At 39.6% G+C, this 15,402-nt stretch overlaps 1 protein-coding gene across 2 annotated transcripts in view; it reads left to right on the plus strand.

Moving 5' to 3' along the window:
- The window catches only part of LOC107721643 (leucine zipper protein 1-like), a 55,845-nt gene that overhangs the window by 30,671 nt on the left and 9,772 nt on the right, over positions 1–15,402 (plus strand). For both annotated transcript variants that reach the window (XM_016529759.1, XM_016529768.1), the window contains exon 2: positions 10,130–13,281. In XM_016529759.1, coding sequence (XP_016385245.1) covers positions 10,351–13,281 — 2,931 coding nt within the window. In that variant the 5' untranslated portion in view covers positions 10,130–10,350. The remainder of the gene's footprint in view (positions 1–10,129; positions 13,282–15,402) is intronic.

Consider the following 15,402-nt stretch of genomic DNA (forward strand, 5'->3'; position numbering starts at 1 on the left):
AATCTCCACCCCGTCTCCTCCCCGAAATAGCCATATATGGAGCTTATAACGCCTAGTTTTAATATGCATAACGTCATCTGCATATCATTTCCATGCATATTCCATCCACGTGACACCATGTTTAACGCAGTTAAGGGTACAATAAGTTAGGAAAATATGAGATACGTACTATAAATGCTTTTTGAGACATCACATTGCTATTCAAATTATATGCAATTCTGCCTATAAAGTAAACATATATTTTAGAATGTATATTTGAATGGAGATTATGATATTATTTTTAATGGCCTTATTTTTTGCAGTGTAAATAACTGCCTGACTCACCGTGCCTGCCTGACTCAATAACAAAAATATTTTGAAAATAAAACGTGCATATTTTATAGTTTCCTTCAAATTCTATCTTTTAAATCTGGTGTTTGTCACAATATTGGGAAGAGCACGAAAGGGGTTATCATTAGGCTACTGTCTGTGCGCGACACCTGTGAACAGAGGTTTTAGAGTACTGTCATCAAACCTGTTCAAACCAGCCAATGGAATGTTTGATCAACAAGTGCATCCTTATGTCTGTCGTTACCGTCTATGTTCCAAAGCATCAGACGAATCAAGAATATTTAATCTAAATGTGTATGTCAAATGTAAAACGGACTTTAAAATCATTCTATTTGCTCCATTATTTCGCTCACTCCAGTAAAAGAGTGCGTACGCATGGTCTAGAGTGTCCGTACGGTGAGCACATATTTACCCCTAGTTTATTTTTTATAAATCCTGATATGTGCGTGGAAAATTGCGTACGCACATTTCCATGCCCATTTTGTGCGTACGCAACGTTTATACATCAGGCCCCTGGAGACAAAGGTGTCCTTAACAAATTGCTAAGTAAACCCACACCCATGGACATATTTCTTTTTGTTTGCATAGTGACAATATTAATGATATAGTATTAATCGTCTCAGCCTAATTAAAGTCATAGATATTGAGTCAGTTGATGTTTTTGCCACAGCAGGTTGTGATGACTGGTGATATAAGGTGATTCACTGATTTTTTGGTGCGTCCAAAAGGAAGAGTAAAAATTGAAATATGTATAACAATGAAAATGAGTGAGACACGCCAAAGCTTGAACTCAATACTTCATAGCTGTAGAGGGAAGGAACAGTGGCGCCGGGTTTAAAGGAAGTCACTCACAAAGGCTTCAGATGGACTCTGGGACTGTATACACACTAACAAACCATTTCCTCCTCACAAACTCACACACATTGTGAACACTTTAACTGATTTTACACTAGCAATGAACCTGTGGTTATCTGGATGTCAAAGTAAAAGAATAAAATACGCACACACACTTCCCAGGAATGCATCCTTTCAGAGTGTGTCAGTGAGGATGATTCAGTTATTAGTACTGTAGAGCTGTAAACACACACGTAACAAACAAGATAATGAAGAAACGCATCTCCATCATCAACTGTCTTTTTCTCTGTGGACAGTAACCTTTGACCTTTGACTCAGGAATTTTCATGTCTCAGGATTGTTTTGTTTTGCATTGTTGGCATAACATTTTCTTGTACCTTGTGTAAAACACTCTGGGACGAAACTATAATGCCATGTTTTGTGGCACCTTTGTTGCTAGGTTATGTTCTGAGAGGCTGTACTTTGTCCAGGTGGTTCTCCATATTGTTTGAGGCAGTGATAACTGGCATTAATCCTGTGGGGTTAATAAATGTTAGTGGACCTCATGGACTAAAACTCAAAATCCCAGTGAAATCTAGATCTTTATTTAAGGTAATAGCTGTGGGACTGTGGTTTTATTTAGGTACGTCTGCTGTATTATATATTGCTGTCCTGTAATCCACAAGCAGCAAAAGCAGGTCACCTAAACAGAGCAGACACTTGATTTCTGTGTCATCCAGAGTGGGATCAGGAAATGGGGTCACGAGTTCACATTGACTTCAGAAGTTTGGGATTTTTTTACATGCCCATTTTGTGCGTACGCAACGTTTATACATCAGGCCCCTGGAGACAAAGGTGTCCTTAACAAATTGCTAAGTAAACCCACACCCATGGACATATTTCTTTTTGTTTGCATAGTGACAATATTAATGATATAGTATTAATCGTCTCAGCCTAATTAAAGTCATAGATATTGAGTCAGTTGATGTTTTTGCCACAGCAGGTTGTGATGACTGGTGATATAAGGTGATTCACTGATTTTTTGGTGCGTCCAAAAGGAAGAGTAAAAATTGAAATATGTATAACAATGAAAATGAGTGAGACACGCCAAAGCTTGAACTCAATACTTCATAGCTGTAGAGGGAAGGAACAGTGGCGCCGGGTTTAAAGGAAGTCACTCACAAAGGCTTCAGATGGACTCTGGGACTGTATACACACTAACAAACCATTTCCTCCTCACAAACTCACACACATTGTGAACACTTTAACTGATTTTACACTAGCAATGAACCTGTGGTTATCTGGATGTCAAAGTAAAAGAATAAAATACGCACACACACTTCCCAGGAATGCATCCTTTCAGAGTGTGTCAGTGAGGATGATTCAGTTATTAGTACTGTAGAGCTGTAAACACACACGTAACAAACAAGATAATGAAGAAACGCATCTCCATCATCAACTGTCTTTTTCTCTGTGGACAGTAACCTTTGACCTTTGACTCAGGAATTTTCATGTCTCAGGATTGTTTTGTTTTGCATTGTTGGCATAACATTTTCTTGTACCTTGTGTAAAACACTCTGGGACGAAACTATAATGCCATGTTTTGTGGCACCTTTGTTGCTAGGTTATGTTCTGAGAGGCTGTACTTTGTCCAGGTGGTTCTCCATATTGTTTGAGGCAGTGATAACTGGCATTAATCCTGTGGGGTTAATAAATGTTAGTGGACCTCATGGACTAAAACTCAAAATCCCAGTGAAATCTAGATCTTTATTTAAGGTAATAGCTGTGGGACTGTGGTTTTATTTAGGTACGTCTGCTGTATTATATATTGCTGTCCTGTAATCCACAAGCAGCAAAAGCAGGTCACCTAAACAGAGCAGACACTTGATTTCTGTGTCATCCAGAGTGGGATCAGGAAATGGGGTCACGAGTTCACATTGACTTCAGAAGTTTGGGATTTTTTTATGTTTAACAAGGCTGCATTTATTTGAGCAAAATACAGTAATATTGTGAAGTATTATTATAGTATGTTTTTTTTGTGTGACTTGAGTGATAAGATCAGCGTGGAAAGGTCCTGTCTTTGCCAGTCCCGCTTTATCACAGCCCCACCTTTAAACCTTACTGTTACACTTGTTTGCTAAGCACAATGAATGCACACATTTCGATTTCATTGAATGATTTGATCGTCACTGTACTGCTTCATGTTTTTCATTAATTCAGTATTTTGGAAAACAGGTGGTGTCTGCAAGTACTTGTGAAAAAGGCATTCAGTTAGTATCATATTACAGTTGTTCAGTTTTCAGGTGAGTGATTTATGACAGTGATTCTCGACAGGTTTTGCTTCAGGACCAAGATTTTATATTTGGTGTTTATTGTACAAGAGTGTACAAGAATATCCTTTCAGTCAAACATTGAAATTCAAATACATATTGACACACACACACACACACACACACACACACACACACATGTCTGGTTTGCTATCCTTGTGGGGACTCTCCATAGGCGTAATGGTTTTTCTACTGTACAGACCATATTTTCTATTGTCCTACACCAACCCTACACCTAAACCTACCCCTTACAGGAAACTTTCTCCATTGTTAGATTTTCAAAAAAACTTTATTCTATGTGATGTATTAGCTTGTTTACCCGTGGGGACCTCCATTTAGGTCCCCACCGTGACACAAGTCCCCATGAGTCTGTGTGTATTCAGGTTTAAGTCCCCACCAGAATAGAAAAACAGGTACACACACACACACACACACACACACACACACATACATATGTATGTGTGTGTTTGTATAATTGACGTATTTGCTTATTAACAACAAAAGACTATGGAAAGCATTTTCATTCCTTTTAAAAGTTTAAAAGCCTGTTAATGTACTATTTATACTATGCACGCATATGTGGTTAGTTGCTTTTATTTATTAGCGTTTTTCTTCGCTGTCCATAGTCCTATCAGAACAGGTTCATTTTTTAGGCTGTGAGTGACCTACCAGTTGAAAACCATTAGTTAATGATATAACAGACATTGTTTCATTTAGTTCCTTTCCTTTCCTGTTCACACTGCCAAAACTAATAATGAGAAACAATTAATCTCTCTCTGATGTCATAATGTTATTTTAAACAGGCAGACCTTCTCTTACAGCTGTTATATGGCACAGAAACATGTTATATAGACTCACACCGTTTTGTAGCCCTATGGATGATTGTAAACTGCAATTATGCACGGTTTTCAGTAATGCATCTGCTGTGTTCAATCTGCTGATCCCGAGGACAAATGCTTTAGAGTTTAGTTTAGCATCTTGAAATACACTGACACAGCATGCAGCGCTTCAGAAACGCCAGTGAAATTTTGTATCCCTGCTTTATAGGGACCTAAACTGGTATACTCAGAAATGCACACATAATCAAAAGACAATTGCAAACATACACACAGTGAGTGAGTCTAGACCTCACTTGAAATCTCTACAGAAACTCAAATAACAGAATAAATTCTGCTCAAGTACCTAAGTGCATAACAAAAATATGTGGCTGATCTCTCTCTTGCTCTCTCCGGCCTTTCCTGTTTGTTATGTGTCAGTGTTGGACTGAAAACGGGTTGTTTGTGTCTGCTGGGGTCAGTGACCGGTGTGATGATTTGTCTCTTTACTAAATCAAAATTGACTTATAAATGTTTGCTTGCTGTAAGTCAGGAGCTATAAACCTCAAAATACTGAGGTAAATAACTAACATTTTTCAACTGTTTGTTGTTTAACGTATTTGTCCGTTGTCCAGGATATGGCGGAGAGTGTGTTTGTCGTGATGTTCTGATACAAGAAAGATACAGGAAATACAATGAAAGATTATTAAAGAGTAGAGCAGCTCTGTGTATATTTAACATACTACTCCTGTTCACCATTAACACAGTAATGCCACATAGACTTTTGCAATTTGAAATAACACTTGTGCACACATACATAAGATGTGGTCACAGATGTGATGTGGCTAAGCTGCTTTTACCTTTCTGCCAATAATTAAAAATCTTTACCCTTCATTCTCTCTCTGCCATTCACTTTTCATGTAGAATATTTAGCATTTCCTCATTACAGTTGTAGCTAGTAAGAAAAACTTTTTGAAATTTGAAATGTCTAATTTTCCAAAGTGTGATTAATGAAAAAACAAAAATGATGTTGTGTTCTACTAGGCCCCAAATATATTTATAAATTTTGACTTTAAAGTTACAATAAAAATATATGCCTTCATATAATAATTAAAAAAAAACTAAGTAGTCGAACGAAAGAAAGCACAGTCTGGTTGTTAGATGTCAGTAAAAAAAATTAGCATATTAAAGAGAGAGTCCTCCCCCCCCCAAAAAAAATAATTTCATTTACTCAGCCTCATGTCATTCCAAATGACTTACTTTCTTCTGTAAAACATAAAAGAAGATATTTTGAATTGGAACTGTTGGTAACCAAACAGTTTTGGTTCTCGGTGACTTCCACTGTATGGACAAAAACACACTGGAAGTCAGTGGGAACTGAAACTGTTTGGTTACCAATATTCTTTACATCTTCATGTATGTTCAGCAGAGGAAAGAAATGCATTCAGTTTTAGAACGACATGAGGACGAGTAAATGAAAGAAATTTTGGGGTGTACTGTCCCTTTAAGTTCATGTGATAAACTACACCTGTGGTTACTCCGACATTTAGTTCGTTAAATGTAACCGGAAAAACATGACTTAAAGTTAGTTCTGAGAAAAGCTCTAGCATCACTTGATGCCACTTGGTTTGATATGTTTTTATCTAAAGTAGGGCTGCAACAACTAATCGATTATTATCGATTATGAAAATCATCGACAACGATTCTCATGATCGATTAATCGGGTCTGCCCACAGTGCACGTCCAACGGAGTTTACATACTTGTCCAACTTCAGCCGGTCGCGTCAAATTAAAGCACTGAATTACTTATTTCTATGGACAAAATGCATCTAAAATAGTGGAGGAAACAGAATGAGATGCTGCAGGAGAGTTACGTGATCCAAGCTGCCCAAAACATGAGCAGAATGTGGAATAGTGTGTTTTTGTCAATAAAATAAAAAAAGAAAATTGTTTGTTTTTAATCCGATTAATCGAAAAATAATCGGCCAACTAATCGATTATCAAAATAATCGTTAGTTGCAGCCCTAATCTAAAGCAATAACATTCAGATATTTTCAAGTGTGTCCAGATACTTTTTGAACTGACTGTATATTCATATTCAATAAAATTGGGTAATGTTTTTCTTATTTAGACTGCAGATGAAATTTACATCTTGGTATTTTGGCATTATAAAGCTGTTGCACAAACCAAATTGTCTAAGTTTTTATGATGAAGGGTTTGTTTGCTTGTATAGTGATTTGTGTCTTCCTTTGGTCTGATGGGGCTTAAATGAGCCCTTTGAGCCATTTTTTTATATCTTTAACTCTTTTGAAAGACCAAACAAATCTGAATTCAACATGTCTTTATTTTAAACACTAGAACGTTCTTTTCTCACCAGAGTCTTTTTGTAGCCCTGCTGTTTGCTCGACCGTTCAGACGTGTACAGCCCCACTAAAACATTAGACTTCCTGTCCTTACTTTTCCATTTCTCCAAATGCGGTGAAGAGAGGGAGAAGAAAATGACATGACTGCACAGGAAACAACAAACTGAACATTATAGGCTGGTTTTCGCTTTCATGGAAAAATTAAAAAAATTGCTGCTTCAAGATTCAGGTTGCCACTATTTTGTGGTTTGTCAGTTTCTGCCAGAACTGCACGAGTTCAGAGGAGGCCAAACACACACTCATCATCTCTTTCTATCTCCCTCCCTCGCTCTCTCTGTCTCTTTTCAATTCAGTGTACTGTCTTGGCATTACTTTTAAAGGGGTCATATGATGCGATTTCAAGTTTTCCTTTCTCTTTGGAGTGTTACAAGCTGATTGTGCATAGATAAGATCCCTGAAATTGCAAAGACTAAAGTCTCAAAACCAAAGAGATATTCTTTATCAAAGTTAAGACTCTGCCACGCCCCCCTAAAACGGCTCATTCTAACACGCCCCCACATATCTATCTTTAAAAAAGCATCATATGACCCCTTTAACTGTACAATATTGACAAAGCATTGTCAATACAGGATCAGCACTGGTAGGAAGGTTCATGCACAACGCCGGTGTGCAGCAGCAAAGAAAACAGAAGTCATTATTTTTACTGCAAATTAGTCAAGAGCAACCGTGACAGTTAGCGATCTAATAAGAAAAGATATGATGCAATGACTTCCAATAGAAATGAAGTTACAGGACCACATGTTGGCAAATGGAGGAGAAATTGATGTGACTATAAATCATTTCACTATTCTTTGTGGTTTCTGTCCACATATAGAAACAAACTACTGCGAGTTATTCCCATACACTTAAATGTTTTAGCTGCTGTTTAGGTTAGATTGATTTTCAAAGTAGAAAAATTTTATTTTTATGATAAAAATATATTCTATTTTTTCGTTAATTTTCTAGAATTTTTTTTTCTTGTATCTTGACATTTGTGTGGCTTTAAACCTCACCTTGTAGTGATCACAAAAAATTTTAATCTGGAAGCCATGTTTGTAAAATGTGTCCACTCCCTCTTGTCTCTTGTTGGTTGTGATTGGCATTATTTCTGGGTTTGAGGGATTATTAAAGGATGTTTATAAAGAATAAAGAGCTTCAGGCTGGCCAACCAAACTGATGTCAAGTGCAGGGGAAAGTCTTTCCCCCCCCTTTCCTCCGGGGGAACAGAATGTTCAGGAGGCCGACGAATCGTTTAGCGTGGCTTGCACTAATGATATGGTGCATGATTGCATGTGTGCTGCTCTTGAGGAAGAAAGAGAAAGTGTGTGCATGGGAAAATAGAGGCTACGAAGCAAGAATTAAGTATTTCATTTCTTTCTCACCACTATAGTGGCCTCGAGATATTTGAGGACTTTTACTTGTCATGCGAAATGTACTCTAGCTTGAGCTCTAAAGATATTACATGAGACATGACAATGAGACATTTTATGCTCCTTGTTTGCTCCTCAATCTCTGGTGCAAGGCAAACCTCTGAGTTCAAGGCAGAGCTAAATTTGAGCCCAGTTATTGATCCACCATAAAGTTCTTTCAATATGACTTTTCTTCGTAATTGTTTCATGTTCGTTCATTTGCAGCAGTTTCAAGGGGAAAGAGTGTCTTATTACCATCCTTTAGATTTCCATATGTTCAAGGACCTTTTCATATTTTCTTGACACATTTTTAAATTTCACGTTTTTTGCTTGTCTCCACAATTTCATTAATTTTTACAAATCATTTTTTTCCCCTTACCATTCATAGTTCACACTATTAGTCACCGATTTTGCTTTTTTTTGTTAGATCCTCAGCATCTAGAGTTTCTGTGATAACCATCTCTCACTCACATGTCACCACTACTGATTTTAGTGTATTTCATTACATAGTTAAAAATGGTATTAAAAGCCAAAGGTTAAGTCATAAACTTAACCCATACTATGCATGCCTAAAAGAGTTAGTCTAACCATTGTGTGTTAAAATGCAGAAAGTAAAAAATTAGTTGCAGACTGGATTTAGGGATGTAACACTTGACAGGCCCTTGAGCCGGTAGTTTGACACCCATGTTGTAGATTCGTACTGTGCAAGTTTCTTTGCATGTGTTGTTGAATTTTTATCCATGGTAGATGGGCATTGTAGACAAGCATTTGTTAGTTTGCTCTTGTGTGCATGTGAATCATTGTGTGTGTAATCCTGACCTTAGAAGTCCCTTCACAGAGAGATTTTGCCAGAGTGATTATGAATGTCATGTGTCATGGAAATCTGCCTTGGCTTAGATGTGATGGATCTCCTTCCTGCTTGGCTGGTACAGTTACTGGATGACTCGTTTCCTTTCTAAACCCAGATGTACTGCTGCCTGTGCCTTGCACACCATAAAATTGTGGGATTATGAAAGTATTATGACAGAATTCCTGCAATCCATACACAGCAGCTCATTCATTTGGGCCCGTCTCCATCTTGGTGGGCCTGCCAGTCGAACGGTCAAATTGAAATTCACTTTAGATTAAGTTAAAGTATAAAATGCTCTCTTACCTCTGGACCTGCTGTTACTGTGAGTGCTTTTGCTGTGTTTAGTGAAATATTTAATAAGGCTTGGGGTTTTACCAAACAACTGGCAACTAAACAGACAATTACTATTAAGACATGTTGCATTAGACTTAATAAGAGTCATTTTGAATATACATGAGATTTTGATTGGTAAATAAAAAAAGCAGTACATTCGTAAGTGGGTAATGGCTCACAACTTCAAATTTATAATTAAAAATGGCTACACAAGTTTTATTTTTAAATTGAGTAGCACTGTCCTGTAGCCTACTTATAGTGTGCGTTGCTGTGGCCAGAACTGACCTTGGCGTGTAAGACGTTCTAAATCTTGCTCAGCATCCTGAGGGTGTGATTAGGGGTGGCTGTCACTATGAATGTTGCCATAGAGACAGGCACATAGACAGAGGGCAATATCAGTGAGTTGTGCTGCTGTCAGCAAAAGTGCAGCAAGAAATCGATGCTGCAATTATCATAGGTTGTGGTGAGGGGAGGGCCAACGAAGCAGTGCATGTCCTTTCTCCTTTGTCATCCGCTTCCCCCTTCCAAGGTCTTCCTTAGCTTAGTGGCCAAATCTTTCCACTGGCTTATTAATGTGTGGTTTGATTTTAAAAAAGCACAAAAAATTGGTTAGGGTGAAGGTTGAAACTGAAGGTTTGTGAATGTAAAATCATGCACAGATGCATTATGTATTCAGGTTTTTGTCATTAACTAAACACTCATTGATGTGTGAAATCTGAAAACAAATTTTACAGACATTTCTCATATTGTTTTTTTATCATAAATATGTTTGTATTTGTTTTACAACAGACACTTAAGCTTTGTTCTTTTTTTTTTTGTCTTGCAGGTGGTCAAAACTCACTTGGATCACCAGTGATAGTGGAGACAAGGCTGAAATAAAAAGTATTCAAAACATCCTCCTGAAGGTAGGAGGAAAACAGGGACCTGTCCTTTATAATTTCTTCTTAAGAGTCCCGGGACCACTTAGAAAACACCACCATACAAATGTGTGCCCCTCCATCAAACAATCATAAAGACTTCACAGTAGATTAGTATCAGAAAGAAAAAATGACAGACACAACAAGTCGCCATCTGAGACACAAGTTGCAGAGCTTAGGACGACGTCTGGATGAGCTTGAAGAGGCCAGAGGCAAACTACAGAAAGCTGAAGATGAACTTCTTGACATTCAGGACAAAATCATTCAGGCTGAGGGTAGCAATTCCTCACTGCTCGCCGATGTGGAGACAATGCGGAAGAGATTGCTCAAAATTGAAGGCAAAGATGAAGAGGTCAGGAAAGCGGAGGATCTTTGTCGTGAGGTTCGGGAGAAATTAGATCAAGAAGAGAAACTTACCAAGAATCTTAAAGCAGAGATTGAGCGTCTTCAGCGTAGAATGACTGAACTTGAGAAGCTTGAAGAGGCTTTTGGTAAAAGCAAGTCAGACTGTACCCAGTTGTGCCTTAGTCTTAATGAAGAGAGAAACCTGACTAAAAAGCTTGCAGCAGAGCTTGATACCTTGAAGGCCCGTGTCAAGGAAGTGGATACCTCTGAAGCTCGACTTGACAGGGCAGAAAAATCCCTTACTGCAGAGATGGAGAAACTAAAGCGTCTCACTCAGACTTTTGTGACTGAACGCAAAAGACTTCTGGAAAGGCAGAGAGAGGATGAGAAAAACATACTCAAGCTGACTGAGAAGCTTGAACGTCAGAAAAACAAACTAGGTCCAGCAGACCGCAGCCAATTTGATTCTAGAGATCTTCGAATTGAGGATGAATTCTCAGCAGGCCTTACATGCAAACTGGCCAGGAAGAAGAGTCTTGACTACTTGAAGCATTCAGGTGACCTAGATTTGAGAAATGAGTCAGAGAATGAGAAAAATAGCGTAGAGGGGCAAGAAGATAATAAAGTTAAAGACCTCAGCCAGGAAGTGGAAAGACTGAAGAAACGTTTGAAGCAAATGGAGTTAGTGGAGGAGGACTTGAAAAACATGGAATCCAAGAATGCTGAATTGATAGAAAAGTACCAGCAGGAGAGAAACCGTAGTCAAGCTCTCCATGACCAGGTTGAGCAGATGAAAATGCAGCTCAGTGGTTGCAGCAGTAGTAATGGAAACTCTGCAATTACCAGCACTGCAAAGGTCCTAGAGAATGGCAAGGCAGAAACTGAAGAGATCCATGTACGAGGCTTCAGACAGGAGAAACCTAAATTGCTAAATAGGAGTCCTGCTGCTTCTGAACCAGTCACCTCAAAATACAAAAGCAGAGAGGCATCTCCTCAGCAGAGGCGAGAAACTAAGCAGAGGAACAAAGACCTGTGTCACTCCACAGAAAGCTCCCCAAAGACTGTACGAAGGACTCTTAGTCCAGCACATAGTGTCAGGAAAGGTATGAGGACTGGTGCTTCCAGTACTACTTCTGATAATGGGACAAAAGATGGAAAGAAAGATGAAAATATTGGAAGTGCCTCATCAAGTACTCTCAGTGAAAGCAAGAAAGTTTCAGTCCTTAGTCGCTATCCTCCAGCTGCTAATGACCAAAAGTCTTGGAAGCCATCGGTCAAGCAAATCGACAGTGATAGCAATAAGAGTCGAACAGAGAAGTTGTCCAGGTACCCTGGAAATGATAGTGAATCAAACAACTCTGATGGGTCACTCCTAATTTCAGCCAGTGCTGCTGTCATTGCTTCATCTGAGAAAGGACTAACTGAACCTGAGAGTCTAGATCAGGATGCTTCTGCAATGTTGAATATGTCCAAGGCAAATGGTTCCTATACTGCTTACAGATCGCATGTATCTCCATCTGTTCTGAGTGACCATGGTTCTGATGGTCACTCCTCAGCCTCCGAAACAGAATCCACTGGCTCCAGACGATCGGCAGGTGAGCAAAACGACCCCCTGATGTCAAGTGGAAGAAAATACACTAGATACTCACAGCTGCAAGAATCTTACTCTGATGGTTCCTCAAAGGTCCCCTTCAGCGAGGAGCAACACAGGCCTCTTACGGTGGAAGGGGATACCCAGGAAACTACGCATTCTACCTCAGGTATTGAGGTCCGCAGGGTATGCAGCCCTCGTGAAGCCCTCCGGTCAAAAGCTATCATCAAGCAAGCCATTGTTGAGATTGATAGAAAGGAAGTGATGTCAGGGGGAGTCACAGAGCCTTTGACCACCAATGGGAAACCCAAGATCTCCACTAAGCCAGTATTGACTAGCAAGATGACCAGCAGTATCACCTTTTATCCCAATGACCCCAGCTCCTCTCGAACAAGCAGTCGAAGCAGTAGTTTATCAAGCGAGCCCCCTTCCAAGGAAAGGCACACTTCCAAAAGCAATATTGTCATCAGCCCCAGTATTGAGCACAGAGGTAGCATCTCTATACCTTACGAAATATCCATCCCTAAAAGTGAGATCACTCTACGTCAAAATGAGGCTGATGCTGACTTTTCTGAAACTCACAGTTACTTTGAGACTGCTCCTGTGGAGGCAGCCCTCGTATCTCAAAGCAGCTTCAGCCTCCAGTCTTCAGAAGCTTCAGACTTGAACAATGACATTGAGTCTGGCTTTGAGAGCAGCAGTAGCAGCACCACCATGACCAGCTGGAGAAGTCACCACAACCACCACTCATATGATGACAGCTTGCCAGAAATGAGAAACGTCACTGTCAGGAGCACTTGGAGGAGCCGTGGGGCAGCTTCTGTGGATGAATCTGCTCGAGCACTAAGGCAAGATGGCTCAGAGGATGAGGGCGAGTCTGCAACCACCTGGAGAGCGTATAGGGCAACTACAGTGATGGACACTCCATCAAACTCCAGCACTGTTGCTAATTGTGGAGGGAAACCAAGCCCAGTCGAAGTATTCATGCATAGGATCAACAATGCAGCACCATCGTTCCCTGATCTGGGACGACGGAACAAGAAGACTCCTTCACCAGAGAGGGCTATTGCACATGAGCCTGTCAGTGCTCAGCAACTTCAGCCAAGAGGCCGTAAACACCCCATGGTGAGTACTGACTTTTTACCTTTTGACCATATTCAATAAAAAGATGTAGATTCCATTCACAGACTGGACAAGCATAGCCATGCTAACTTTGTTGGGATAAAAAAAGATAATTTTATAAATTAATTTAACCTTTAAATACATTTTATAAATTTATTTGACCTTTTAAAGATTCAGGTGTTTAGCATAGTTTCACGTTTATTTTGAATTCTCATCATGATATACAGTGGGTACGGAAAGTATTCAGACCCCCTTAAATTTTTCACTCTTTGTTATATTGCAGCCATTTGCTAAAATCATTTAAGTTAATTTTTTTTAGTATGAATGCATAATATTTCTTGCTAATTTAAATTTGTACTGCTCAGTCCACCGATGGATGTTTTTCAACATGGTCAGTTTAGATCAATGAAGATAAAGTTAAACAGTGGATAAAATTAAGGGAGCTCCAATCAGGATTTTTGTTTTTTACAATGGGGCAATTGTTGCACAATAGTTTACACCCAGCACAATCCTGATATCTTGAGCTGTATGTGATGCAGCCTTAAGCCCAAACTTCGGCCGTACGCATTCTGCACCTTTCCGTGACGGTCCGCACACTGTCCTTGTGACGCAATTTTCATCATCAGAAGTGTCCCTGGATGTCCATGCACACTGTCCACGTGCAGCCCAATTTTTGTGACCATGTGGTCCGCATACAACAGTGCAGAAGCGAGGTGAATATTATGTGTGTGCACTTTGAGTGTGCATGAGCGCACAGTTTCTAGAGCGCGCGAGTGCTGAATGGTTTAACACTGGCGAGAAAGAAAAGCAAATTATAAACTTTATTGACAATGTGACACTGCCAGCAATTACCAGCACTACAAAGTTCCTAGAGAATGGCAAGGCAGAAACTGAAGAGATCCATGTACGAGGCTTCAGACAGGAGAAACCTAAATTGCTAAATAGGAGTCCTGCTGCTTCTGAACCAGTCACCTCAAAATACAAAAGCAGAGAGGCATCTCCTCAGCAGAGGCGAGAAACTAAGCAGAGGAACAAAGACCTGTCACTCGGCCGTACGCATTCTGCACCTTTCCGTGACGGTCCGCACACTGTCCTTGTGACGCAATTTTCATCATCAGAAGTGTCCCTGGATGTCCATGCACACTGTCCACGTGCAGCCCAATTTTTGTGACCATGCGGTCCGCATACAACAGTGCAGAAGCGAGGTGAATATTATATGTGTGCACTTTGAGTGTGCATGAGCGCACAGTCTCTAGAGCGCGCGAGTGCTGAATGGTTTAAACACTGGCGAGAAAGAAATGCAAATTATAAACTTTATTGACAATGTGACACTGCCTCAATTGTGCAAGTGACAATTCCTGTCAACTGTGCAGCGTGCAACTCACTTAATGCAGACGTGATGTGGTGATTTGAAGCCATTTGCGCATTTTGAGAGAGAGAAAGAGCGAGTGCACATTGATTCATTCACGCTGTTTGAAATTACGTCTCACAGAAAGTTTTCAAGTTACTTTGTAAGTTATTTAATAAAGAAATACGAATTGTACCTCACCTTCAGCATTATAATTATTTTACCCACACCGGACAGAGATTGAGACGGTGCCACTGCATGTCATGGCAAACCGCTCACGGCAGACGCGTCGTCAGCTTGAGATCGGCCTTTCCCAAAGCAATATTATCCAAAAGCAATCAGTAGCCGATCAATTGGAGCACCCCTACATAAAATATCCTGGTAAAATTGAGGTTAGGTCAGCAGTATGCTTATGCAAATCATCTGATTATCCAAATCCAATCTTGCTTGTTTATTCTCTTGGTAGTTTGTGTTCTCTCCCCCCATTCCCCACCCCAGGTTTGTGCGCATATTTGGTGCCACCATTTTTATTATTATTATTCATTATTAATATAATATCGATACGTTTTAATATTTAGCCATGGAATATAACACTTTTTTATTTTGTTTGATTTGGAAGTTTTTCTTGTAATACTCTGCATCTGGAAGAAGGTGAAGAGGACAGATATTTTGTAAGCATGAAGTATTTTTAGATCACTCTCTGTCTGCTGAAAGAGAAAAATAGGCCATTGAGATATCTTTTCTCTTCTGTTTTTCTTGATATATCCTAACCAGGA

The sequence above is a fragment of the Sinocyclocheilus rhinocerous genome, unplaced genomic scaffold (assembly GCF_001515625.1).
Source record: "Sinocyclocheilus rhinocerous isolate Xijiao unplaced genomic scaffold, SAMN03320098_v1.1 scaffold432, whole genome shotgun sequence".
Lineage (NCBI taxonomy): Eukaryota > Metazoa > Chordata > Actinopteri > Cypriniformes > Cyprinidae > Sinocyclocheilus > Sinocyclocheilus rhinocerous.